The sequence below is a fragment of the Ictalurus furcatus genome, chromosome 19 (assembly GCF_023375685.1).
Source record: "Ictalurus furcatus strain D&B chromosome 19, Billie_1.0, whole genome shotgun sequence".
Taxonomy (NCBI): domain Eukaryota; kingdom Metazoa; phylum Chordata; class Actinopteri; order Siluriformes; family Ictaluridae; genus Ictalurus; species Ictalurus furcatus.
Window position 1 is genome coordinate 20,977,838 of NC_071273.1, and position 26,870 is coordinate 21,004,707.

General features: G+C 39.4%; 1 protein-coding gene across 5 annotated transcripts; it reads right to left on the reverse strand.

Moving 5' to 3' along the window:
* lrguk (leucine-rich repeats and guanylate kinase domain containing) lies at positions 1-25,804 on the reverse strand. Of its 5 annotated transcripts, none has more exons than XM_053650507.1 (20): positions 25,365-25,804; positions 24,085-24,183; positions 21,953-22,034; positions 21,604-21,704; positions 20,993-21,074; positions 19,477-19,601; positions 14,295-14,438; positions 14,098-14,178; positions 12,777-12,863; positions 11,457-11,563; positions 10,628-10,747; positions 10,415-10,511; positions 8,753-8,866; positions 6,967-7,168; positions 6,523-6,642; positions 5,029-5,135; positions 4,799-4,887; positions 2,940-3,008; positions 2,119-2,276; positions 1-435 (listed from the first exon to the last, which is right to left on the reverse strand). In XM_053650507.1, exons 1-20 carry the CDS (start codon positions 25,524-25,526, stop codon positions 233-235), a joined length of 2,349 nt encoding a protein of 782 aa, XP_053506482.1. In that variant the 5' UTR covers positions 25,527-25,804; the 3' UTR covers positions 1-232. The 5 variants fall into 5 exon arrangements, with proteins under 5 accessions (XP_053506482.1, XP_053506484.1, XP_053506485.1 ...); XM_053650509.1 differs by lacking the exons at positions 24,085-24,183; positions 25,365-25,804 and adding exons at positions 22,430-22,649; positions 22,747-24,018; XM_053650510.1 differs by lacking the exons at positions 24,085-24,183; positions 25,365-25,804 and adding an exon at positions 22,516-24,018.
* Between the last annotated feature and the right edge of the window lie 1,066 nt (positions 25,805-26,870).

Genomic DNA, 26,870 nt, shown 5'->3' on the forward strand with positions numbered 1-26,870 from the left:
ATGACCTTTATATCAAAATCATTTATTCATTTATTTTCACATTGGTATTATTTAGTGTTATAACATCATTTCTAAGACTACATCAAAATGGAAACATTCTTAGAGATTGGTCACGTCATTGATCTATAGTTAGCCTTCGGGCTCTTCAGGACATCAGAAAGGGAAGATGTTTTGCTTTTAGGATTTACATGACTACTCTCAGTATGATCTGCCTACGGATGAGCACGAGGGTTTAACTCTGACCATCCACCTGTCCTGCCTGCCCTGAGTCCTGGTGCTTAGATCCGAATTCAGCGGCCTTGCGTCCCATCGGGATGGGGGGAAGAATGGGTTTGGCCTTGGAGCCTGGACGTCCCGGAGAGGAGACCACAGTCGGGGACGCTTGCTCTGGAGCTGAGAGTGACGAATCTGGGCTCAGACCTGGCTCCATGTGATCTACAAGGAAAGAACACTCATACGGTAGGGTCCAAAACTAATGTAGTGTACTACCAAGACCTGACTTTATTTCATCACCTAAAAAAATAAACGAATACATGACACTTTAAACAATGTCATCCTTCATGAATATAATTATAAATAGAGCATATAGTAATGTCAAAATGTTTGCGATAATTTGTTTTCAATAATATAAAACATGCATTTAGAAAGTGATATATTTTGATTATTAATATTTATACCACAGCGCTGTTGGATTCTGGATTCTGATTGGCTGACAGGCGTTCTGAGGTGTGCAATTATTTTTTAGTAAATGCACAGCAAAAGTAGTTCCAGTCAGGTTTTGACCGCATTACAGTTCCATATCACTTCGCCGAGTTAACGCTGTAACTGTGAAACTATTCAACACCTTTCTTTTCCGGTACATGACGTGTCAGTATGCCCCGGTACTTGCACACTCTTTTGCTACACACTCAAAAGTATGCACTTTTTCCTTCACAAAAACAGTACATACTTTTATTGCGTAATAGAAGTAGACGAATTGAGAGACTTGTATGGCGGATGCTCTGCATATAGAGATTTAAAAACGTCTGTAATTGCTGATACAGTGTTTTATATATAAGTTTATATAGTTTATATATAAATATGTTAAGTTTTCTTTGAGGGGACTTTTATTTATCATTTATGGAAGGAGTCTCCATTGTGAAACTGTAACTAAGCTTTCAGTCGCAGGGAAGATTTCAGGACAGAGGAGTTTAAGCACTGATATTTCTCAGTAACATTAACTTCGAGAGAGAGAGAGAGAGAGAGAGAGAAAGAGAGAGAGACAGAGCAAGAGAGAGACAGAAAGAGAAACAGAGCGAGAGAGAGACAGAGAGACAGATAAAGAGAGAGACAGAGAAAGAGATACAGAGCGAGAGAGACACACAGAGAGAGATTGAGAGAGAGAGAGAGAGAGAGGAGAGAGAGGGAGAGAGAGAGACACAGAGAAAGAGAGAGAGAGACAGAGAGAGAGAGAGGGAGAGAGAGAGATACAGAGCGAGAGAGAGACACAGAGAGAGACAGAGAGAGAGAGAGAGAGAAATAAAGAGAAAATGGTGAGGGAAAGACTGTTTATAGCTGCTGTAATGTAACAAACTTGTTTCATGGCGTTTCCATGACATTAAACATACTTTTGTTGTTCTTTAATAAATAAAAATTGTAATTGTTGACAAATTGCTGTGGTATAAGAGAAATAAAACACTTCTCTTATAGTGATGTGTGGTTATACTAAAACAGTCAACTTTAGGGTGAGGTTTTTTTTATTATTATTTTTTTTATATATATAACAGCACACCCCAAACTCTGATTCCTTACATATTATGTAAGATACAATTTATTGTTTTTCCCCCCGCTGATTACTAATAATCCAGCAACTTTATCTTACTCCAAAAAGCTCACTTACTCGCAGTAAGTTTGAAACTTTGTTTAGGTCAGAATATGAAGTGGTGAAATAGAAAGAGCCCTAGGTAATGGCTGGACTTGATACTGTGGGTGTCAGGAACATGTTCTCTTAAAAGATGAAACACTGTCAGGAAGTTCATTTAATTCCTCTGTACCTATAAAAATAACCCAATGTCATTGGTACTAAACTTAAAAACTTTGATTCTGAGAGTTCAACAGAGAGGTAAGTGTGGTCCTTGCCTTTGAATGTTTCCAGGTTTTGCCCCAAGAGGAAGACATCCAGAGGCTCCACCTTTGGCTCTGACCCTGCATCCAAGCCATCAGCTGGGCTTCCCATAGACAGTACCCCTGCTGAGCTGTGCATGGACAGGCCAGAGCTGGAGCAGGATTCCTCTGAGCTGAAACAGAGAACGAGGGGAAAATGAGAATGTATTGTACTCATTTGTAGACGTCTATAAATTTGATCTATCTGCTCTTAACTAAATAAGGAGTCTCCATGTATTCATTAGGGGGACGTTTTCGCCCCCTGCACTGTGTAAGGAACCCTCATGACTATATTCACTTTTTTCCCAGTAACGAAAAGAAAGAAAAGTTGCAGCATGCCGCTTCGGCAACTCATTAGGACTCCCAGGACAATTCCTAACAGACTACATTAGCACATGTTTAAATATCTTGGAGCTAGGCGTATTTCACACGTGTACCTGTGAGTTCTCGGCTTTTACGAACGGACCCTGAAGAGCAAATAAACATCGACAGCTATAAATTTGCATTTATGTATATTTCAGACACGTTCCATCCCTGCCCCATCTCCAAGCCCCGCCCCCCAAACACCCCAACCCCGCTTTAAAGAGCTAGCACGTTACCTCGGCTCTGCAGATTACGACTCTCAGCATGTATGAATAAAAACAGGTGCAAAATGACAGAAAATTGCAGAAAAAATATTAAATAAATGTGGGTGGGCAAGTATTAAAAATATACTCTAAATCTAAAGCTTTGGAGGTAAACAGGATGAGGGCAGGTCACAGGTTAGAGGTCATCGGGTCATACTGTGTGCTGTGTACCTGCTGTCCTCAATATGGTCAGCAGACTGAGAGTGAGGCGTCAGTAAAGATGGAGCTGTGTGAACATATCTGCAACATGCAAACACACACACACACATATATATATATAAACAAAAATAATTTGGGACAGCACACTAAATTATTCATGCTGTCTTGATTGATCCATCCCCATAATGTTATATAAAAATCATTTTTAATATTGCTATATGGCTATTTATTTGGAAACTTCCCGTCACGTTTTAGAAAATCCTCATTACATTGGGTGCAAATATCTCCAGGCTCCATATTTAACACACAAAAGAAGTCAAACAACACACTGTACTACAACAGACGCCGTAATAGCGGGAAACTGCAGCGGCTGACTTCGCCGTACGAAGCATATCTAATAATTCAACCTTTTCTTATAAGGTCTTCACCTTCTTTTGCCTCTTGGGAGCACTTTCAGAAGCATTTCGCTTCGGACCAGTGATCGCTGACGATGTTTAATTGCACTTTAAAGATGCAAAACGTTGAGACAAATGTGAGATACACTGCACACTGAGAGACAAAACAGGTGAGTGAGGCAGGCTTGTACCGAGACAAACAGCATGGCGTCCCCAAACAGAGTTCGTATCCGCAGACCTTTAGCGCACTGAAACTTTTTAAAAAATGTAACTTTTTATAATGAATTTGTGTATACACTACCGCTCAAAAGTTTACACACACTCATTCTTTATTTTACATTTTTTCCCCACATTTTAGAATAAGAATAATAATAAAGTCATCAAAACTCTGGAGTAACACAAATGGAACTATGGGAATTATGTTGTGATAAAAAATCCAAAATAAATCTAAATAATTTAATACTTTAGCATCTTGAAAGTAAACATGCTTTTTGCCGAGAATATTCCAGAAATGTATGCTTGGCGTTTTCTGGACCGATTTCTTGAGGAATTTCCCTGAGATGTTTTTAAACAGTATTAAAGGAGTTCACACCGACGCTGGACTCTTATCGGCTGCTTTTCAGAATATTTCGCTCCGAGTCGTCCGTTTAAAAAATATTTTTTTGTAAGTAAAATGAAAGATTCGGTTAAAATTCGATTACCGATTACAAACATTTAATCACATACCTTCAGATCAAAAGGTTTTTTAGATCATGAGAAATATTTCAGCCGAGTGTCCACAAACTTTTGACCAGTAGTGTGAATACAAACGTCCATGATTAATCACACAAATTGTGTTCCCTTAGGAGAACCCCAAGTGGCCCATAAAGTCAAGTCAGGTCAGAGGATCCTCTCTCTTTTTTTTTTTTTTTAATTTGGATGGAAATCACACCCCATCATTATTAAAGATGCACTATATGACCAAAGGTTTGTGGATAGCTTTGGAAAAAAAATAAATAAATAAAGAATGAGTCTCTAGTGTAAAGAATTTAGTGGTCTAAACTTTTGACCAGTAGTGTATGTTGGGAAATTGAAGTGTCGCAAAATGTATGCTTAACGCTACAAATAAAGAAATGTCAGTGAAATGTTTTTCTTTCGGAATGAGAAGATAAATCTCGGAAAAGACGGTAATGGTACCGGCTACGTTAGCGTCAAATAAAATAACTTCAGGAAACAAAATGGAAAATAGAATATAGACGGTGTCTTTAAAAGCTCGTTTATTTCCGTAGATGCTTTATTCCTCGAATCCAGAGCATATCCTTGGAACACTGGAATATATGGAACACACACACACACAGACAAACTCAAACATACCTGTATGCACAGAAATATCACGTGTCTTTTCCCTGTTATCCATAGCCACCGATTCTTAAACATGTTAATGCCAGGTTATGGCAGAATGAGCCAATATTTACATTTTCTACTGTAATACTGTACCTTTTAAAGAGCTGTGTGTAGGCCCTGGGAATCTTACCCACCAGGGCTTCTCGAACCATCTGCTGTCTCCTATGGATAGAAGCCAGTTCCTACAACACACGCGCAGAGAGCCAATCCCTTCAAGCTCTGAACATTTATCCAGATATCCTGATTTCCAAAGCATTTCTCTTTTTGCAGCATGTACTCATTCATCATTTTTCTTTAGCTTTTGTTTATTCTCTCTCACTCACTGCTGAGGTTTTCTGCCTGGCTTGGACTTTGCTGTAGTAATTTTGGCTGAAGGCATCTGTGGGGATGGCATCTAGCTTCTTGGCTGCTGTAGACCCACCACCCTCATCTGAAACACACACACACACACACACACACACACACACACATGTATTCATTTACAAGATCAAAAGGGGAAAACAACATCTGGAAAACTAACCTATGAGTGAGTTTTTTGTAGAAACATTGCTGCGATTAATTATTTAACCAGCTGTTAATGCTGGTTTCCTTTTAACGTTGGAAAGAGATTTTGTCTGGAACAGCGTCTTATACTGGGAAAATGTAGCTTCCATAATGTCTGCTAAATGAATGTAAGAATTTAATAAACGTATACCACAGTGTATCGGACGTTCCACAACATCAAATCAAACCACAAAGTAAAAAGTGCATGTTGTTCGTTATATACACCGATATACAGCCATAACATTAAAACCACTGACAGGTGACGTGAAGAACATTGATTATCCCGTTACACCGGCATCTGTCGAGGCATGGGGTATATTTATTAGGCAGCAAGTGAACAGTCAGTTCTCGAAGTTGGCGTGTTGGAAGCAGGAAAAATGGGCAAGCGTAAGGATCTGAGAGACTTGGACAAGGGACAGATTGTGATGGCTAGACGACTGGGTCAGAGCGTCTCTAAGACTTGTGTGGTGTTCCCGACATGCAGTGGTTAGTACCTACCAAAAGTGGTCCAAGGAGGACATCAAGGAGACAAGGTCAAGGGCACAGAAGGCTTAGAAGAGCTACAGATGAGCTACTATAGCACAAATTGCTGAAAAAGTTAATACTGGCTATGACGGAACCTGTCAGAACACACAGTTCATCACAGTTGGTTGCGTAGCTACAGACCGGTCAGAGTGCCCATGCTGACCCCCTGTCCACCGGTGAAAGACCTACAATGGGCATGTAAGCATCAGAACTAGACCATGGAGCAATGGAAGAAGGTAGCATGGTCTGATGAATCATGTTTTCTTTTACATCATGTGGACGGCTGGTGCGTGTGCGTCGCATACCTAGGTAAGAATGGTGCACCAGGACGCACTATGGGAAGAAAGCAAGCCGGCGGAGGCAGTGTGATGCTCTGGGTAATGTTCTGCTGGGAAACCTTGGGTCCTGGCATTCACGTGGATGTTACTTTGACCTGTACTACCCACCTAAACATTGTTGCAGACCAAGTACACCCCTCCATGGCAACGGTGTTCTCTAATACCATTGGTCACTTTCAGCAGGATAATGCTCCCCGTCACACTGCAAAAACTGTTCAGGAACGGTTTGAGGAACACGACAAAGAGTACTGAAAGATTCTTAATTAAATAGTTTTTTAAGGCTTAGATCTGAGATCACAATTACTCCTCATGATTCTGTTTTGATTTTGTATGGAGCAATATAAACTGCAAGAAATAGTAAAAAAAAAAAAAAAAAAGAAAAAAAAACTGATTGAAATCGCTGAGTTTTACCTGTGGTGGCATTTTGAGGTGTAACTCTGCTGCTCCGCCCACCTTCTTTCTCCTGCTCCTCCAGACCCAGGTACTCTTTTATAAGCTGCCTCAGAGCCCTGTAAGCCTCTTTGCGATCATCTAATAAAAACATGTGTGTATATATATATATATATATATATATATATATATATATATATATATACACACACACACACACACACACACATATATATACACACACATATATAGCATACATAAACAGCTTCATTAAAAGGCAGTAAGTGACGTCGAAGAAGCTGCTTTACTGAAAGTCTTTTGTATGGGAAGAACTTTTTGTTCAGTGGCTCAGAGAAATCAAGAGAACCACACTCTCACAGTACGGTTGCATGCATTTAATTATGCGTATACCCATTCCTAATAAATGTAATACCAAATCAAATTTCAAACAGTAACGATCCCCACCACAAAGGATCACGCTGTCATAGAAGCCGGGCCGCTCTCTGTTGATTTTGGCGTAGAAGTCGATCCGTGACACGGCTTTCTCTATCTGGCCCTCAGTGTAGAAGCCTCGGGCCTTCATGTGTGAAATGTAGTCTTCGGTTCTAGTCGGGATCAGCAGGACGTATCTGGGTTCGAAGTGTGAGGTTTTCAGACTAAACACGCCCTGTGGACAGGAAGTAGAGACACAATTAAAAGTCTTACAATCTACATTTATGCTGAAAAAAATTAACCCTACTGAACGTAACTTTTCAAGAAACGAGCAAAAATAAACTGAAAACTGTGAACTCAAAAATTTAGTATGATCTTCAAATAAACAGCGGTCTTTCTTAACAGTTTTCTAAGCTTCATTTTCACCAAACATGGTTGATGAATGCGCTGCCAGAGTTTTTGTTTACCGCAAGTTTATGTTCGATATTCCGGCAAAAATCTCACGGATGGGCGGGGCTTAACAGCAAGTTACTCTCATTGGCTAGTGAGATTTGGATCGACAGTTCGAGTGTCCAGCTGAGGAGGATGATGATGATGATGATGATGACGCTCCATGCAGTTCCTGAGAGCTCATCTCGGAAAAACAGCTGTATGAGTCGTACCCAAACCTCAAATAATAATTACGATCTAATATACTGACTAAGTAAGTACGTCATTTCCACTACAAAGTACAAACACTATAACGACACAGAGAACAGTATCTCACAAGCCAATAAGAGTAAATCGCTGTTAAGTCCCACCCACACGACAGGTTTGGTCCAGAATGGCGAACGTAAACTTTGAAAGCGTAAACTCGTTATTGCTTTCAGTTTCAGAGACTTTTACTTCTTTCTCCTTGTAGAGTTTTGCTCGTTTCTTGAAAAGTTACGTTCAATACCTGTGGCACACAGTGAATTGCCTTTTTTAACGTTTATAATGTGTTTATTATCATTAATAGATATTAGACTTGCTTTATAATTAAGTAGCGCATGTTTTTTTTTTTTTTATAACGAACAGCTGTGAAGAAATTATCCCACGGTGCTTTTGAATTCTCAAATCTGATTGGTCAGAAGGTGTTGATTAATTTCCTATAACAGCTGCTCGTTCTAATATGTTTATAATATGTAATACGTTCTAATATGTTATCATTTCTACAGTAACAACTCATTCGCAGGGGACTAAACACATAACCTAAGACCTAATTAATTAAAACCTAATTAATAAAAAAACAAAGAATTGAACAATTGAACAAAGAAAACTTTGTGTAATGGTTGATATGGTGAAGCTTTCTGTTAGGAGACGTGTGTTTAACAAATGGGTGATGCAGTTCGTGGTTTCTCAGTAATATGACAAGTCGTCTTATGAACTTCTGAGAGAGAAAAAAGCACGAACGACTGTTGGGAAATCACTGTGGTATGAGAGGAATAAAACACCTCTGTATGTGGTGTTATGGTAATTCTAGCATATTATATAGCTTTATTATTGTAAAAATGCTTACAAGGAAACATTACCAACTTCACACAAACTTCACAGGCTTCATGAAAAAAGGAGCCCAAAAATAAAATCGCCAATAAATCAATGAGCGTCAACAAAAAACAAACAGCGTACTGTTCTTGTCTTCATGGTGTGTCTACTTCTCACGTGTGACAACAGGAGTGTTTGATTTCTCACAGATATGCGTCTATCATGGAAACGGTACAATGTTTTCCTAAGCAGAAGCTGTCTCTAAGAGAAACACCAGCAAAATGAACACCGTCCTGCCGTCTAACCCGTACCGTACCTCCAGCTCCATATGAACACAGCAGGCGAGCCCCTCCCTGGCCATGCTCTCGATGGCCTCTCGAGACAAGCCGTACCAATGCCCTCCATACTGTGTCGTCTGCACAAATTTACCCTAAAAGAGAAACGGGGTCAGACTCAAACACTGTAAGCATGCTTTATGCTTCAAATTCATCTGCTAAACAGATCATGTCTTGGATGTTCTAAAGGAAGAAGCCCTGAACACATTTTCACGCCGCTAACCTTTGACCCTGTCGACAAGCATCTGGATATGGTGAAGAATCTGACTGTGAAACCTTTTCTCTATCTTTTTTTAAAATTTTTTTTATGAGAGGACAATGCTGAGAGGTTCATTCTCATTCTCCGGATGATTTGGCATTAAAACACAAATACGGATTACAACCGTATGCTAATCCTTTTTATTATTTCACTTTAACAGACCCTGAAACGAGCATTAGCTGAGCTCGGGAGAGTTTCCGATTGAGATTAATTTGCTGAATACCAGCTGGCTGCGTGCACATCTGTGCCTGAGCGATACGAGGCCAGGCTGGTCTGTAATACTCACCTGAGATTTTCTCCTCTGTCTTTGTTACATATGCTTACGATCACACTTCAAAGGAGCGCAGCACTAAATCGACCTGCGACCTCTATTTATCAAACCCGCTGGACTTTATAAAAGGAGGCTTTAACAGGCAAAGCTTTACGTTACCGAGAAACAGATCATGTACGACATTCTGCCCGTCATCTCTTTCAAACATTTAGCAAGACATCACTTTTATGACACCAGTTCAAAGCAGGCATGAACGCCGTTGTCTCGTCCTAGCATCACAACAAGATTACAGTTGAACAAGATCAAAGATCAACATTTTAAACTAGCGATGCATTAAAGTCATTTTTCAGACTGAGTATGAGCACATGTAGTTTGGTACTCATCGATACTGATTGCGTATTCTACTTAGTATTAATCAACCAGGGATGTCACAGAACACATTATTTATTACTTAGCTACCTCTATATGTTTTAGAGCAACATACGCTTCCATCCAGATTCCCATCCCATCTTTACTTCTGAGAGACTCTGCCTCTCTAAAATACTCTTTTTATACCAAATCATATTACTCACCTGTTGCCAATTAACCTAATTAGTTGCGAAATGTTCCTCCAGCTGTTTCTTTTTACTAACACTTACTTTTCCAGCCTCTTGTTGCCCCCGTCCCAACGTTTTTGAGACGTGTCGTGGCCATCAATTCAAAATTACCTTATTTTTTTCCTTAAAATGGTACATTTCCTCAGTTTAAACATTTGACATGTTTACTATGTTCTACTGTGAATAACATATGGGCTTATGAGATTTGCAAATCATTGCGTTCTGTTTTTACTTACATTTATTTACATTTAACACAGCGTGCCAACATTTTTGGAATTGGGGTTGTAATAAGGACAGTATGCTAGCTGTCTGGAATATTCTGACTCAAGCATCTTGTGCCAAACCGACTTTCACTGCTATCTCCCTAAATATTTTTAAAACGGTTGTCGCTCGATTAAGTTACTCTGATATTTTTCGTAATTGCCTAAACATGAATTCACACGGGCAGACTTAGAGTAATATTTAAGAAATATTAGTATACTAAACGACAGAATTATCCTCCAAATTCGAGACGTACCATACGAATCATGTTTTGAAATTCTTCATTCTGGACAAAGTGGTAGTCACGGCCATCTTCCTCCCCAAAGTAGGGCTCCCTGGTGGTGTGGCAAGTCCTACAACACACACAGCATGTATGATTCCTAGTTGTAAGATCGTTTCTCATTAGCTGTGTGAAATATTTTTATAGCAGGCAGGAGATGTAAAACATCCAGAGACAACAAGAACTTACCCATAACCAAAGTATTCACTATATTCATGGCACAGCTTATGGGCCAGCTCCCGCTTTCCACATGCCTGTGGCCCTGTCAGGACCAGCATGGGGTATGGTGTGTCCAGACTGGGCAGGGTGCTGGACGTTAAGCAGATGTAATTCAGTACAAATCAACTTTAAAGTAGGGTTTCTTCATTTTAAACTAAATCTACTTCACACAATTTCCCACACAGATCAAGACACTTTGAGACTAGAGTTCTGTATAGTTTCTCCCCATAGTAGTCACAGATCCCCCATTGTGTCCCGGTTCCCACGGCAATTTTAATTCTGTCTCCTCCTGTCATTGGTTTAATTCCCAAATGTCTACACCTGTTCTGCGTTTAGTCCACAATTAGTTTGCCTACTTATACCCTGGTGTGTTTCGATTCAAAGTCTCGTTGTTCGTTAATATCAATTCCGAGCCAAATTTCTCTGGTCCCATGTTCTTCCTAGTTTCTTGGTGTTTTCTGGTTTTGACCCATGGCCACATTATCCTTATTGAACCCGGTCTACCTGTGACCTCTGTAATGAATTCCAGTTAATTTTTTTTTTTTTTTTTTTTGGAGGGGGGAAAAATTTTCCCTCATAAATATCCCACAGATAGTGCTCTGTTTTATAACTGCAGTGGTGTACTGTACCTATAACCATTTTAAATCTTTTTAAGGAAAACTTGCAAAGTCTGAAATGTAAATAATATCCCAATGAGCATAAAGATGGAGGAAGTAGACTCTTCGCCATATGTAACGAGAGATTGCCTTTTTGGAGCCATAGAAAAGAGGGATTTTAATATTAATTCAGCCAATAACACCTGTCAAAGATGCCTTGCGGCTGCATGTGCTGGTACATCATGTGGATCATGTGATCTCTGGCTGCCACCACCTCTAGAGACGGATCGTACTTGTTGACAGCCGAAACCTAAAATCAAGAAATAGAGGCTAACCAAAAGCCATGAGCCAAGCAAAACAACCCATAATCGTTTAAAGAGATCCCTGTTCATTATTTCTTATAGATTTTAAGGTATAAAGGAACCTTATAGACCTATTTGGTGTTTGTAAACAAAAATAGATATAACACGCATAACTTGGTTGCAAAAAGGCCCAAATAGCCTAGCAATGTGATGCTACTTGCTTATAATCTGATTGAAGAATCCATCAAGAATTTGATTTAGAAATCGGACTGACATTAGCTAAAATGTTACGCACTTATTATTATGTACTAGCACGAACAGACAGGGTGTGCTTATTTGGTGGCCTGGCGTCATGTCAGTGGTTAAATGATGCTAAGTGGTGGCCTAAGCCTGCGATTCATATGCCATATACACTCACCGTCCATTTTAATAGGGACACCTGTATGCTTACTTGCTCATTTATGCAGTTATCCAATCAGCCAATCATGTGGAAGCAGCACAATGCTTAAAATCATCTAGATATAAGTCAAGAGCTTCAGTTAACGTTCACATCAAGCATCAGAATGAAGAAAACTTGTGACGTCTATGTGACGCTATGTGTGATGGTTGTTGGTGCCAGGTGGGCGGTTTGGGTATTTCAGAAACGGCTGATCTCCTAGGATGTTTCTAGAGTTTACACAGAACGGTACGAAAAACAAAAAACATCCTGTGTGACGAAACTAGGCATGTTAGCTAACTAAAAAGCCCAGCCTGTTAAATTCGTAGTTGCCTACTTGACTGATATGATCGTTAGCTAATTAGCTGAGACGAATTCATCGCTGCAAAGACTGAGCCCCTTGGAACAACTCTCTCTCCTAATTGCCTGTAAGCCCAACCATCGTTTGTTGGCTTGGAAAACTGTCTGATTTGATGGTTTGCGGTAAAACAGAACGTGTTTCAATTCTGACATGCAGCATGTATTGTATAATGTGACATTTTAGACAATAAATAGGGATCCTGCTATGTTTTTGCAACCAGGACGTCCGGCTGATCACTCTATCACACAGGGGTCAATAATCGCAATCTTAAACTTAAATTTTAAAAAAATGGTAAAATTGTATTTCGGTAAAGCGTTTTAAAGCAATCGATGAACTGTCAATATTAGTCACCTGACCAATATGATCAATCAAAGAACACAAACATTACGGGAGGATATAGATATATACTGTATGCTAGAATGACCTTTTCCTCAACAGTCACAGGCCTCTCATCCATAACAGTAAGGTGATTAAGAATGAAGATCACTGCCAGTCTGTAATCAGGTTGTTCCTGCAGCAGACAAGACATAAAATGAGTATTAAAATGACCACTAAAACTGATGAAAGACTAGAGGACAATAGAGAAACAAAAAATGAGCTATAATCTCTAACTGTACACTTATAAAGCCTAATACGGTATGTGTCTCGAATAAAGCAGGAAGTATGAATACATAGCACATAAAAATACTTCAGCAACATCACTGTGCCTGATACATTTATACAAGCTCAATACACAGTTTCATGTCATGACGGTCACTGCTGTACTAACGGTGGTTCTATGATACTTATTTGCAATTTTATGCTTGGGGCAAAAAGTCAGTGGCCTGATAATAAGGGGATTAATCAGAGACGCAACCAAGAGACAAAAGGTCTGAATAGATCCGCTGCTCAGATGAGAGAAGCTGTTCACAGGACAATCGTAGCTCCACAATTCTAAACAGACATGTTGAAGACTCAGAAAACATGTGGGAAAAGGTTATCTGGGCTGACAGAGCATTTTGACTTTAGAACAAAGCTCTGAGTTTGGTGGAAACACAACAATGCTCATCACCCTGAGAACACCATGACCACAGTGAAGCATGGTGGTGGTATGAGACACAGTCTCAGTGTTTAAGTCTAGGCTTAAAACGAATTTGTTTACTCAAGCCTACCCTGACTAGACTTTCTATTATACTAATTCCCAGTCCTAATAATCTTTTCTCTCCCTCTCTCCTTCTGCCGAGCCACACACGATTTTATGGAGATACTAGAGATCCAGATCCTTTCTGCCTCTGGATGGAGCTCAAATCTTCTCCAATTCCAGACTGCTGGGACTACGGCTGCTCCTAAGGCCATACAGACTTCATATAAGTCAATAATGAACTTTTTCACATTATCTGTTGTTACCCAGATGAGCACGGGTTCCCTTCTGAGTCTGGTTCCTCTCAAGGTTTCTTCCTCTTAAAACATCTTAGGGAGTTTTTCCTTGCCACCGTCGCCATTGAGTGGCTTGCTCAGTTGGGATAAATTCGCACCTTTAATATCTGTATATCGTGTTGATATTTCTGTAAATCTGCTTTGAGACAATGTCTATTGTAAAAAGTGCTATACAAATAAAATTGAATTGAATTGGTAGCATCATGAAAAGCTACACCTTTGGAGACTTGATTTTCTGACTAATCCCCTCGTTATCAGACCACTGACTTTTTGTCGACGACCTCCTCTGAGTCGCAGTTGTGCTGTTATCAAGAAAGAAAATAACTTACTTGTATTGGGTTTCTCTTCAGATTCAGTTCTCTCAGTAGCAGAAGGTATTGCACATACGTACACTCTTTGATCTCACCAATCTAACATTTAGTTTAAAAAAAAAAAAAAAACCACATGAAAGAAGCCCTTTTTTATCAGGTAACTGACAGGCACACATATGCTATTAGAAGATTGTTTTCATTTAAAACCTAATTACCATATTGCTTTCAAGATTGATGTTTCCCAGAAGATGTAGGTCCTGAAGACCAGACAGGCTTTGAATTCTGTTAGAAGACAAGTCCAGGATTTGCAGACTCTGGAGTGTTTGTAAATTCTCGATCCTCTTTATAAGATTCCCCTTCTGTACATAGAAAGGATCACCTCAAATCAAGGTGGGGTCTAAAAACTATCATGGAATAAATATATGATTATACAGTGAGGGAAAAAAGTATTTGATCCCCTGCTGATTTTGTACGTTTGCCCACTGACAAAGAAATGATCAGTCTATAATTTTAATGGTAGTTGTATTTGAACAGTGAGAGACAGAATAACAACAAAAAAATCCAGAAAAACGCATGTCAAAAATTTTATAAATTAATTTGCATTTTAATGAGGGAAAAAAGTATTTGACCCCCTCTCAATCAGAAAGATTTCTGGCTCCCAGGTGTCTTTTATACAGGTAACGAGCTGAGATTAGGAGCACACTCTTAAAGGGAGTGCTCCTAATATCAGTTTGTTACCTGTATAAAAGACACCTGTCCACAGAAGCAATCAATCAGTCATATTCCAAACTCTCCACCATGGCCAAGACCAAAGAGCTCTCCAAGGATGTCAGGGACAAGACTGTAGACCTACACAAGTCTGGAATGGGCTACAAGACCATTGCCAAGCAGCTTGGTGAGAAGGGGACAACAGTTGGTGCGATTATTCGCAAATGGAAGAAGCACAAAAGAACTGTCAATCTCCCTCGGCCTGGGGCTCCATGCAAGATCTCACCTCGTGGAGTTGCATTGATCATGAGAACAGTGAGGAATCAGCCCAGAACTACACGGGAGGATCTTGTCAATGATCTCAAGGCAGCTGGGACCATAGTCACCAAGAAAACAATTGGTAACACACTACGCCGTGAAGGACTGAAATCCTGCAGCGCGCGCAAGGTCCGCTGCTCAAGAAAACACATATACATGCCCGTCTGAAGTTTGCCAATGAACATCTGAATGATTCTGAGGACAACTGGGTGAAAGCGTTGAGGTCAGATGAGACCAAAATGGAGCTCTTTGGCATCAACTCAACTCGCCGTGTTTGGAGGAGGAGGAATGCTGCCTATGACCCCTGGAACACCATCCCCACCGTCAAACATGGAGGTGGAAACATTATGCTTTGGGGTTTTTTTTCTGCTAAGGGGACAGGACAACTTCACCGCATCAAAGGGACGATGGACGGGGCCATGTACCGTCAAATCTTGGGTGAAAACCTCCTTCCCTCAGACAGGGCATTGAAAATGGGTCGTGGATGGATATTCCAGCATGACAATGACCCAAAACACATGGCCAAGGCAACAAAGGAGTGGCTCAAGAAGAAGCACATTAAGGTCCTGGAGTGACCTAGGCAGTCTCCAGACCTTAATCCCATAGAAAATCTGTGGAGAGAGCTGAAGGTTCGAGTTGCCAAACGTCAGCCTCGAAACCTTAATGATTTGGAGAAGATCTGCAAAGAGGAGTGGGACAAAATCCCTCCTGAGATGTGTGCAAACCTGGTGGCCAACTACAAGAAACGTCTGACCTCTGTGATTGCCAACAAGGGTTTTTAAACCAAGTACTAAGTCATGTTTTGCAGAGGGGTCAAATACTTATTTCCCTCATTAAAATGCAAATCAATTTATAACATTTTTGATGTGCGTTTTTCTGGATTTTTTTGTTGTTATTCTGTCTCTCACTGTTCAAATAAATCTACCATTAAAGTTATAGACTGATCATTTCTTTGTCAGTGGGTAAACATACAAAATCAGCAGGGGATCAAATACTTTTTTCCCTCACTGTATGTATAGTGTACTAGTTTGGTGCAGATAGAAGTGGGTGCATCATGTAACATCAAAACAATCCAGGGCAAAATCAACCAAAACACAGTAATATATAGTGTACAGCGGTGTGTCAAAGTTTGTGAACCCTTTAGAATTTTCTACATTTCTGCATAAATGTGACCTGAAACATCATCAGATTTCCACACAAGTCATAAAAGTAGATAAAGAGAACTCGATTAAACAAATTAGATAAAAATATAGTACTTGGTCATTTATTTATTGAGGGAAATGATCCAATATTACATATCTGTGAGTGAGTATGTGAACGTTTGCTTTCAGTATCTGGTGTGATCCTCCTGTGCAGCAATAACTGTAACTAAACGTTTGCGGTATCTGTTGATCAATCGTGCACATCGTCTTGGAGGAGTTTTATCCCGTTCCTCAGTACAGAACAGCTTCGACTCTGGGATGTTGGTGGGTTTCCTCACATGAACTGCTTGCTTCAGGTCCTTCCATAACATTTCTATTGGATTAAGGTCAGGACTTTGACTTGGCCATTCCAAAACAGTAACTTTATTCTTCTTTAAGCATTCTTTGATAGAACGACTCGTGTGTTTAGCTGCATGACCCACTTTCTCTTCAGATTCAGTTCACGCACAGATGTCCTGATATTGCCCTATAAAATTTGCTGTATAATTCAGCTTGCTGCGTATTTGGCTGCGTAGCTGCAGACCGGTCAGAGTGCCCATGCTGACCCCCTGTCCATCACCGAAAGCACCTACAATGGGCACGTGAGCATCAGAACTGGACCATGGAGCAATGGAAGAAGGTAGCATGGTCTGATGAATCACGTTTTCTTTTACATTATGTGGACGCCTGGTGCGTGTGTGTGTGTCGCTTACCTGGGGAAGAGATAGCACCAGGATGCACTATAGGAAGAAAGCAAGCCGGCGGAGGTAGTGTGATGCTCTGGGTAATGTTCTGCTGGAAAACCTTGGGTCCTGGCATTCATGTGGATGTTATTTTGACAGGTACCACCTACATAAACATTGTTGCAGACCAAGTACACCCCTCCATGGCAACGGTGTTCTCTAATAGCATTGGCCTCTTTCAGCAGGATAATGTGTCCTGACACACTGCAGAAACTGTTCAGGAACGCTTTGAGGAACATGACAAAGAGTTCAAGGTGTTGACTCAGCCTCCAAATTCCCCAGATCTCAATCTGATCCAGCATCTGTGGGATGTCTTTTGGAGACATTCACTTGTGTCATGACATTGTCTTGGATGAAATGACACAAAAGCACATTTGACAAGTGTCTTCTTAGCTCAACTCAATTTTTCTGCTGTATGTTTAAGTAGGTTAATGTCAGTTCTCGTGAAGGGGTTATATAGGTGCCGTGTACACTTCTGCACACTGACCTTCAGTAAAGTGCTCCCAGTTCTTCTCAGACAATGCCAGGGTGAATTGTTAGCGTTTCCTGTATCATATCCAGTGAACAGCTGGTACGACATGCTAGTAATTCAGGGGCTTTCCAAACCTGTCAATGACCCTCTCTCCTCCTGTCATCCCAGTCCCCAGCCCTCCTATGGCAGCTCTGAGCCATTTTGCCAAAAGCAGCCCTTATGCCCTACCCTTCACGAGCCCTGCCTGGCAGAGAAGTGCAGATAGTGGGGTAGACACTGACCACAAGGCAGCACGGATGCATCGGTGCCAGGGTGTGATGAGGTGAGAGAGAAGTTACCTGACAGGAGCACGCTGCTCAGTGTTTCACTGTAGCACAGAGGCCAAGAGGTTCAGCGTGTCACTGTGTGTGTGTTTGTGTGCTATTGAATGCAGTCCAGATTCGCTCATACCAGCAGCTGTGCCCCGGAGGGGAAACGGAAGGCAGAGAGCACGACGATGAAGGATCACTTTGAGTAAGGACACCACAAACACCCTTCAGAGATGTGGCGGAGGGTCCGGGGGCACATCAGCATGCCATATGGTGGGCTTCAACATGAGGCTCCATTTTCTCACTTTTCAACATAAAAAAGTCCCAAAATAAAACACTGCTGTCAGCTGTATCAAAAGCGAAACGGTGTGGAGAGCTGCATTATGAACCGAAATACACAGAGTAGGACAGTCTTTCTGAAACAGTGGACACAGAGACAGTGAAGTGAGCGCGGAACAAATAAGAAGCAGAGAAGGTGTCCGGTTTCGATGGGAAAACGAAGGTTTGAACAGCGTGACGCAGTGAACAGTCTGAAATATCAGTCACACTGCCTCTTCCTGTGACAGTACAGCTATGTTTAGTGACAAAAAAAGCAGCACACTCTCCAACCGAAGCTATACTGAATGTCTGGCTTGCAAAACTGAAAACAACATATCAGACAGTTAGCTTACACACCTACGCTGTTGTTGCTTTCTATTAAAATCACTTCCACTCGAGATGAATCCTACCTTTCAGTGTGGAAATCCACTATTTAAGCTTGTTGTTATGGTTACAGTCCAACAAAGTGTCTAAAATAGAACTAGAAGAACTTAAAATTATAACTGAATTATTTCAGAAAACAAAGAATGGAGAAAAAAAGATATATACTGGTATGAATATTATATATATATATATATATATATATATATATATATATATATATATATATATATATATATATATATATATATATAAATATAATGGAAATTACATTATACCGTGATATATAAAACAATACTGTGATCATTTTAAGGTATACAGTGATATAATTTTGGCTGTTCCTAAACAATATCATTGCTTTAACACAGTATAAGCTCTCACAACGTACTGTACTTCACACAGTGGCTCAAATAACCGCGCAGGCTTGGCAAGATATTATTTACTGCTCTCAGGCTGGCATTTCATTTCTAACTCATTGTGCTCAACTGCACAGCAATAAGCTATTCAATATCTGAAATGCTGCCAATTTGAAAATGTTGGTCATGGCCTACAAATACCGGCCTTTCATTTTGACTAAACTACACCCAGTGAAATAGTTAGAATGACTGAACTGAGAAATGCGAACCATTATGTAATTATAACCCCATTTCTCCATGGACATCTACGATCATGTGCTTACTGTGCGGCTTTATTTACTCAAATTAACCGTCTGGTTTGTTTACGTGACCTTGCAGATGACCTTGTTGACGACTCCAGCGTCCCTCTCACCGACTATGAGACCATCCAACTAATGTAGTGCGAATCTTAAGCTAAAAACTGTTTAACTGTGTCCCACAAACACCACATTCAATGCTATTTTCTAGAAAATCTTTTCATGATATAGGGTCCATGCCAACTCCGTCTGCAGCCAGACGGAGTCCGGGCTCTTTAAGTTTGGATCAGGGACCTGTTGAGAGAACAGATATTACCAGGCAGAGCTGTTGGAGTGGAAGATTTCTGAGGCCACTAATACGCAAGATCTTGTTGTGCTCCATGCTGAGGTGAGTCAGTCTGCTGCACTTCTCCAGCCCTCGGATTTCGCTAATGGAGTTATCTAGGCAGGGAGGAACTTGATCAAGGTAACAACTGGAGAGAATGATTTATACTGAGAGATGACACTGTTTCATGGGGTAGTAATTTTACGCAGTTTTAACAGTCGGGAGAGAGGCCGGGTTCACGCCTGGTATTAATTCATGCATCATTTCCACTGGAGGAAGATTGGTGCTCACATTTATTATGTCAGTCCTATGCTGCATGTGTTTTCAGGCAGAAATGTCTGGAGAATGTACCAGAACTTCTGCTAAGCCACATATATTTGCTTTCACAAAGAAATATTAAAATAACGAAATACGTTTAATCTCCTATACTAATTTGACTATTTTCTGCGATTTTTCATGGCACAGAAGCTTTCTGCGGATGAAGTGAAATCGACTGTGTCCAGTGTTTCTCTGCATCAGCCTGGTGACCTTCTCCTCCTGAAGGAGGAAATATCTGTGCAGACAGAGACCTACGTTAGGTGTGCAGTTGCGAACGTACTTTGTCTAACGTATGTATTTTTACCACGTGATATCACCTCAAGTAAGGAGTCGTGTTAAGTCCAGTCTGACAGCATGACGTAACTAAAATATGTCGATCTGAAATTTACGTTTTGGGCTTAAAATAAACTTTTTAAAAAACATTTAATATAAAAATATGACACTATTAATTAATTTATATTAAGGTCTCTTTAATAGCATTTCTTTCAAATGTCTTAACACAAACTGAGTCATAATGTAGCAGATGAGTGCTGGGTCCACTTAGCCTTCAAACCCTGTGCAGTGGTGGTCTTGGTAGTACTGAAGAAAAAAAAAAAAAAAAAACCAGGTGTGTAAGTCTGTGCAAGTCTGAACACACTATACTTTTTTGAACATGGTATATTTCACCTACGACCAAAAATCCACTCTAAATACGTCCGCAAAATTTGTTGTTGTTGTTGTTGCTAATGTTGTCAGTGGAAGACATTTCTAACACAATGCTTCAACTATATAAGAGCTATATACATATCCATGGTTTTAAACAAACTCCTGAGTTGAGTTAACTCATATTAAATGAATAGATCTTGAAACAATTCAAATAAAAGAATGTAAAAAGAGCAACAGCTTATTTTAATTACTCTTTTAAAACTATATATTACATGAATCAATGCAAGTACTAAAAATGGTGCGTGATATTTACTTTACTAAAAAGACATGTTAATTTTATACAACTGAATGGTTTCGTAAGGAATATATGGCTATTAATAGAGCAGCAGAATATATAAAAGAATGTTATAACAACTTGCTATAAGCGCATTTATTGGTGCAACTGTCTCTGGCATGAGGACACTTCTTCAGCGTGGTACTGTATTCGATAACGAGACAGTAATGATGAAGTGAGAAGAAATTGAGACTCAAAATAAAAGGATACAGTCTAGAATTAGCTTGCGAAGAGACGTATAGGCCGACAAATCCTTCATTGAAGAAATGTGGTTATGAGAGAAATCCACTTCCTGCAGAAAGGATTGAAGATGTTGATTTATTACATGACCAATTTTAACATCTTTATGTAATTTAACACCATCATTTTACACCTAAAAAAAAAAAAAGGTTTTGCTTTAACAATGTATTTTTGGGTTAAAGTAATGAGTTCATGTTAAATGTTAAATCATCTAAGTAAGACAGGGGTCTAAGTGAATTGAGAAACATGTCTTCTTATTTTATCAGAAATAATCTAGTAAGAAAAATCAGCTCTGGATGACGCTATTAAGGGACGGGTAGCACGTAAACATACGTACGTACGTACGTACTCGCGATTTACTTCATTAGTGGAACACCTGTACACCTGCACATTCATTGAGCACACTGAGGATTAAAGTCCTACATTTGTTCTTTGTTTAATTGCCAATAATGTGTACACTGTTCTAAAACATATGAAACTCCACATGTTCAAAAACTTTTATGACACAACAACCTTGAACTCATATAAGAACTGGCATTTCTCAAAAAAAGTTTCTCTTCCTGTCTAATCTAAGGTCTCACCTTGAGATTTTTAGGCGGTTGGAATCCAAAGAAGTCAGAGATTTCGTTGTGGGAAGCATCGAGGACGATAAGATACGGCATTTGGCTCACGCAGGATAAATCTACCAGTCACAAAACATTAAAACACAGAAAGCGCAGGAGAGGGATGGATTAACAATGGTTACACACTGTGCTTTTATTTATTTATTTATTTATTTAAATCCAGGTTTGCAAGGGCAAGGACGTTTATCCTGAGGATATAAATCACCTGCCTGACAAAACATTAATACAAGTGTAAAAAGTTCCATTTTTATCATCACTGTTTCTAAAATAGATCGATAAATAAAATAAATAAATAAAAGATTTGTACCTTTTATTTTGTTGTTGGGGAGTTCGAGTTTTTGAAGATGGATGTAATTGGACAAAATGGACACATTTTTCAAGCGTTTCCCCTAAAAAAAAAAACAATTCACAAAGAAATTTCAAAAGGGAAAAAAGCCACAGCAGCGTTATGTGAAGACAAATGCTTTTCCCTAATCTCATTTTCACCACCACTAGTAATTTTCACAATTTAAATGAACAAAAAATAAAAAACAGATCAGTCACATGGAAAAATATGTACACCCCTACATTTATTACACCTTCAAATCTATAAAATTAGAATCAGGTGTTCGAGATTGGATGCCAGTGATTAGAACCTGCTTAGGGAGTGCAGGTGGAAGCGGTCTTATTTATACCCCTCTCATATCTAGTGTCTGGTGTTCCCTTTGTTATTGGGGTCTGTGGTGTCATCATGCCAAGATCTAAAGAGTTCTATAAGGCCTTCAGAAAAAAAGGTTGTGGATACCTATGAGTCTGGAAAGGGATTTAAAAAGATCTCCATCTCCAAAATCATCTATAAATGGTGCAGATTTCAAAAGACTGCCAATTTACCCAGGACTGGCCGTCCCAGAAATTCAGCCCAAGATCAGACCGTCTGATTCAAAAAGACGTTTCCAAGAACCCCAAAATTTCATCACAGGATCTGCTAGTAAGTCCTGCAACTGTTGGTGTCACGGTGCATGCTTCTACAATCAGAAAGAGATCGCACAACTTGGGAGATGACAGGAAAAAGCTTTTGCAAGATTACAGTTTGGCAATGAGTATATAGATAAAGACCAGGACTTTTGTAATAATGTGCTCTGGACAGACGAATCAAAGATGGAGTTGTTTGGTCACAGTAACAGCAGACTTGTTTGGCACAGACCAAAGACAGCTTTTCAGGAGAAGCACCTCATAGCAACTGTGAAGCACGGTGGTGGAAATGTTATGGTTTGGGGTTGCTTCACTGCCTCAGGGACTGGACAGCTTGCATTCATTGATTCAACTATGAATTCTGCATCAGATCAAAGAGTGCTTGAAGATAATGTGAGGCCATCTGTCCGAAAGTTGAAGTTTGAACCGAAGGTGGACCTTTCAACAGGACAATGATCCTTTATTTAACAAAGATTTTTTTTGTGATAAATCTGTGTTGTGTTTGCAATTGTTTGATATCCATAAGAGCAGAGGGTTTTTGTGAATTAAACAATAAAGACAATTTTTCACAGCCTTCTTTGATCATATTTTTTTTTTTGATAGTACAAACTAAAATGTTTACGGATTCGTCTTCTGCTTTCTTCTGTGATGGATTTCTGAATGAAACGGCACGTTTGTGTGAAAAAGCTCTCATTCCAAAATAAACATTAAATCACAATGCCGAGGCTAACGTTCATGTTCGCCCCCGCTAGCACTTTTACAGCAGTGAATGTTTTTTTTGTTTTTTTTTTTAATGTCGCCTCTGACTCTACAATGGTTATTTTATTTTGAATTGTGTTACTCCACTTAAGGCGAGGGATGGTTGTGCAACGGGTAGCGTCTGAGCCGCGGTTCAATCCTGAGCTCATGTTACTGACTGTGTGGATGTTCACATGGGTTTACTCCAGGTTCTTTGGTTTCCTCCCACCTCCTAAAAACATGCCAGTGCTAAAAACATGCCTGGGATAGTACTCCGGATCCAGACCACAATAAACTATTTAAATTGAGGGCTCCATGTAATTTTATATGTGACAGAACAAATGAATAAAACCCTAACATCTGATTCAAATCTTATCTTAGCGCTGATTGGAACCTTGCCATGGGATTCATTCTGACAATCCACCATGATGCACCTGAATAAATAAAACAGAAACAACTCTACTCCTAAGATTAATGTTTTTCTTTTTCTTATAAGTGAATGCTAGCATAAAACCTTCCCTTTTAGGAGCTATTTTTCTTGGGAACATTTTCCACAGTCTGTTTATTACGCAGCCGATATGATTTCAGCTTCACTATGAATCCCTAACTGAAATTTCAATGAGTTTAATCACGGATTAGGTAACGGTTTAAATACGGTCTTGATTATTTTAAAACAAGGTTTAAAGTCAATTAATAGATAAACCTTGATATGATATAATCAAAGTGTGTATGTGTGTGTGTGTGTCTCACAGGTAGAGAGAGAGACAGGTAGACATGCAGTAGTCCTGTAGCCGAGCGGCCCAGATTGGAGAGATGTTTAGACACTTCTTCTTCTGTCAGTTCACCATCCTTCATTCCAAAAAGAAATTATATATATATATATATATATATATATATATATATATATATATATATATATTAGTAACAGTAGTAGTGGTAGTAGTAGAAATATACTACTACCACTACTACTGCTACTACTACTACTACTAATAATAATAATAATAATAACAGACATAACATTAAATCAAACAATGCAGTAAATATTTACCTACTTATCAAGCGTAGGCAGGAATTCAGTAATCTAGTTAGTGCCAAGCTGCATCAACCTTACACTAACACTAGTAGTGGTAGTTGAAATAACTAGTGGAGGTAGTAGTAGTAGGAGTATTGGTAATAGAAATTAATAGTGAAGGTAGTAGTGGTGGGGGTAGTAGACATTAGTAGTGGTGGTAGCAGAAATTAGCAGTGGCGGTAGATGTGGTAGTTGTGGTGGTAGTAGAAAGTAGTAGTAGTTGTGGTGGTAGTAGTGGTAGTTGTGGTGGTAGTAGAAAGTAATAGTAGTTGTGGTGGTAGTAGAAAGTAGTAGTAGTTGTGGTGGTAGTAGAAAGTAGTAGTAGTTGCGGTGGTAGTAGAAAGTAGTAGTCGTTGTGGCAGTTGTGGTGGTAGTAGTGGTAGTTGTGGTGGTAGTAGAAAGTAGTAGTAGTTGTGGTGGTAGTAGTGGTAGATGTGGTGGTAGTAGAAAGTAGTAGTCGTTGTGGTAGTTGTGGTGGTAGTAGTGGTAGTTGTGGTGGTAGTAGAAAGTAGTAGTAGTTGTGGTGGTAGTTGTGGTGGTAGTAGAAAGTAGTAGTAGTTGTGGTGGTAGTTGTGGTGGTAGTAGAAAGTAGTAGTAGTTGTGGTGGTATTAGAAAGTAGTAGTAGTTGCGGTGGTAGTTGTGGTGGTAGTAGAAAGTAGTAGTCGTTGTGGTGGTAGCAGTAGTAATAACAGTGGTGATGGTAAAGGTTGGGGTATAGTGGTGGTAGTAGTAGAAATATATTACTACTACTACTACTACTACTACTACTACTAATAATAATAATAATAATAATAAACATTTAAATTAATCAGTCAACCAATCAATCAATAAGCAGTAAATATTTACTTATCAAGTGTAGGTAAGAATTCAGTAATCTAGTTAGAGCCAGGCTGCAGTAACCTTACTCTAAATACTGCAAACATCATATTAAAAGTAGAATTGTGTAAAATGTTGTACCTCCATGTCTTTTTGCTCCTCTTCCCTCTCTTTCTCCTCAGCCTGAGGACTTTCTGCATCGAATGTTGTGTTTCTGTCGTCTTGGCCCCGTGACTCAGGGGGATTTCCTGTTGGTTGGCAGGTTAAAACAGCATTAGACGCCTGCTGAACCGAAACAGGCATTTTGTTTATTAAACTTGGTTTAATTCTTCTTTTTCTTCTTCTTCAAAAAAGTTTTCCACCACTAAAAGCGCAATTCTGACAAGAAATGGACGCTAGCGCTAATGCTAATCGAGAGACTCAAGGTTGCGCGCGAAGCCGTTGCTTAGTAACCGTGCTGAGAGGCGTGAGGTGAGGAAGTGAGAGCGCGCGCGACATGTATTGTACTGTACATACACACACATCCAATCTGTAACATCTTTTAACCATTTACTATGGCTTTAAATTCAATATATGTTAAATATTGACTTTTGATTATATTATTCATTAACTTAAACTTCATTATTCGTTAACTTAAACCTCAAACTCAAAGTTTGAATTCGAATCTTGACACACACCAGATGGGTTTTAGTGTGTGTGTGTGTGTGTGTGTGTATTGAATGAAAATAAAATGAGATTAACTGATAAATAAGAAAACATAGACACTAATAAATTATTAATATTAATAATTATATAATAGTATATTGGTAATTTTATCTGTAATCATTTATTCACCATGTTACATACCATCATTTATTAATATTAATATAGACTTTCTCTGTATTTTTTTTTTTCATTTTTCATATATCTGTTCATTGCTTTCTCTTTATTTCCCTTTATGCTGTATATTCATTCATTCATTCATTCATCTCCAGTAACCACTTTATCCTGATCAGGGTTGAGGTGGCTCCGGTGTTCATCCTGGGAACACTGGGAATGAGGCAGGAAAACACCCTGAATGAGATGCTAATCCTAATATGTGTAGGTCCTCCTTGTGCTACCAAAACAGCTCTGACCCGACGAACTATGAACTTCACAAGACCTCTGAAGGTGTGCTGTGGTATCTGGCACAAAGATGTTAGCAGCCGATCCTTTAAGTCCTGTAAGTTGTGAGGTGGGGCCTCCATGGATCAGACTTGTTTGTCCAGAACGTCCCACAGATGCTGGATCGGATTGAGATGTGAGGAATTTGGAGGCCGAGTCAACTTCAACTCTTTGTCATGTTCCTCAAACCGTTCCCGAACAGTTTTTTATCCTGCTGAAAGAGCCCACAGCTATTAGGGAATACTGTTGCCATGAAGGGGTGTACACCAACATCCCCATCAGACTGGATCACGCTCACTCTACATAATTCAAACTAGTAGATTAGATACTTGTTTAAATTAAATTAAGCAATATACTCATATTTTTATGACATATTTAATATTTTTAATATAAACTACTTCATATTTTCTCTTAAATCTGACTGAACACATATTCCCTTTCTTTCAGTTTGGAGTGTACTTCAGTAATAAAAATAGATGTATTAACAATTAAGCATAAAACACA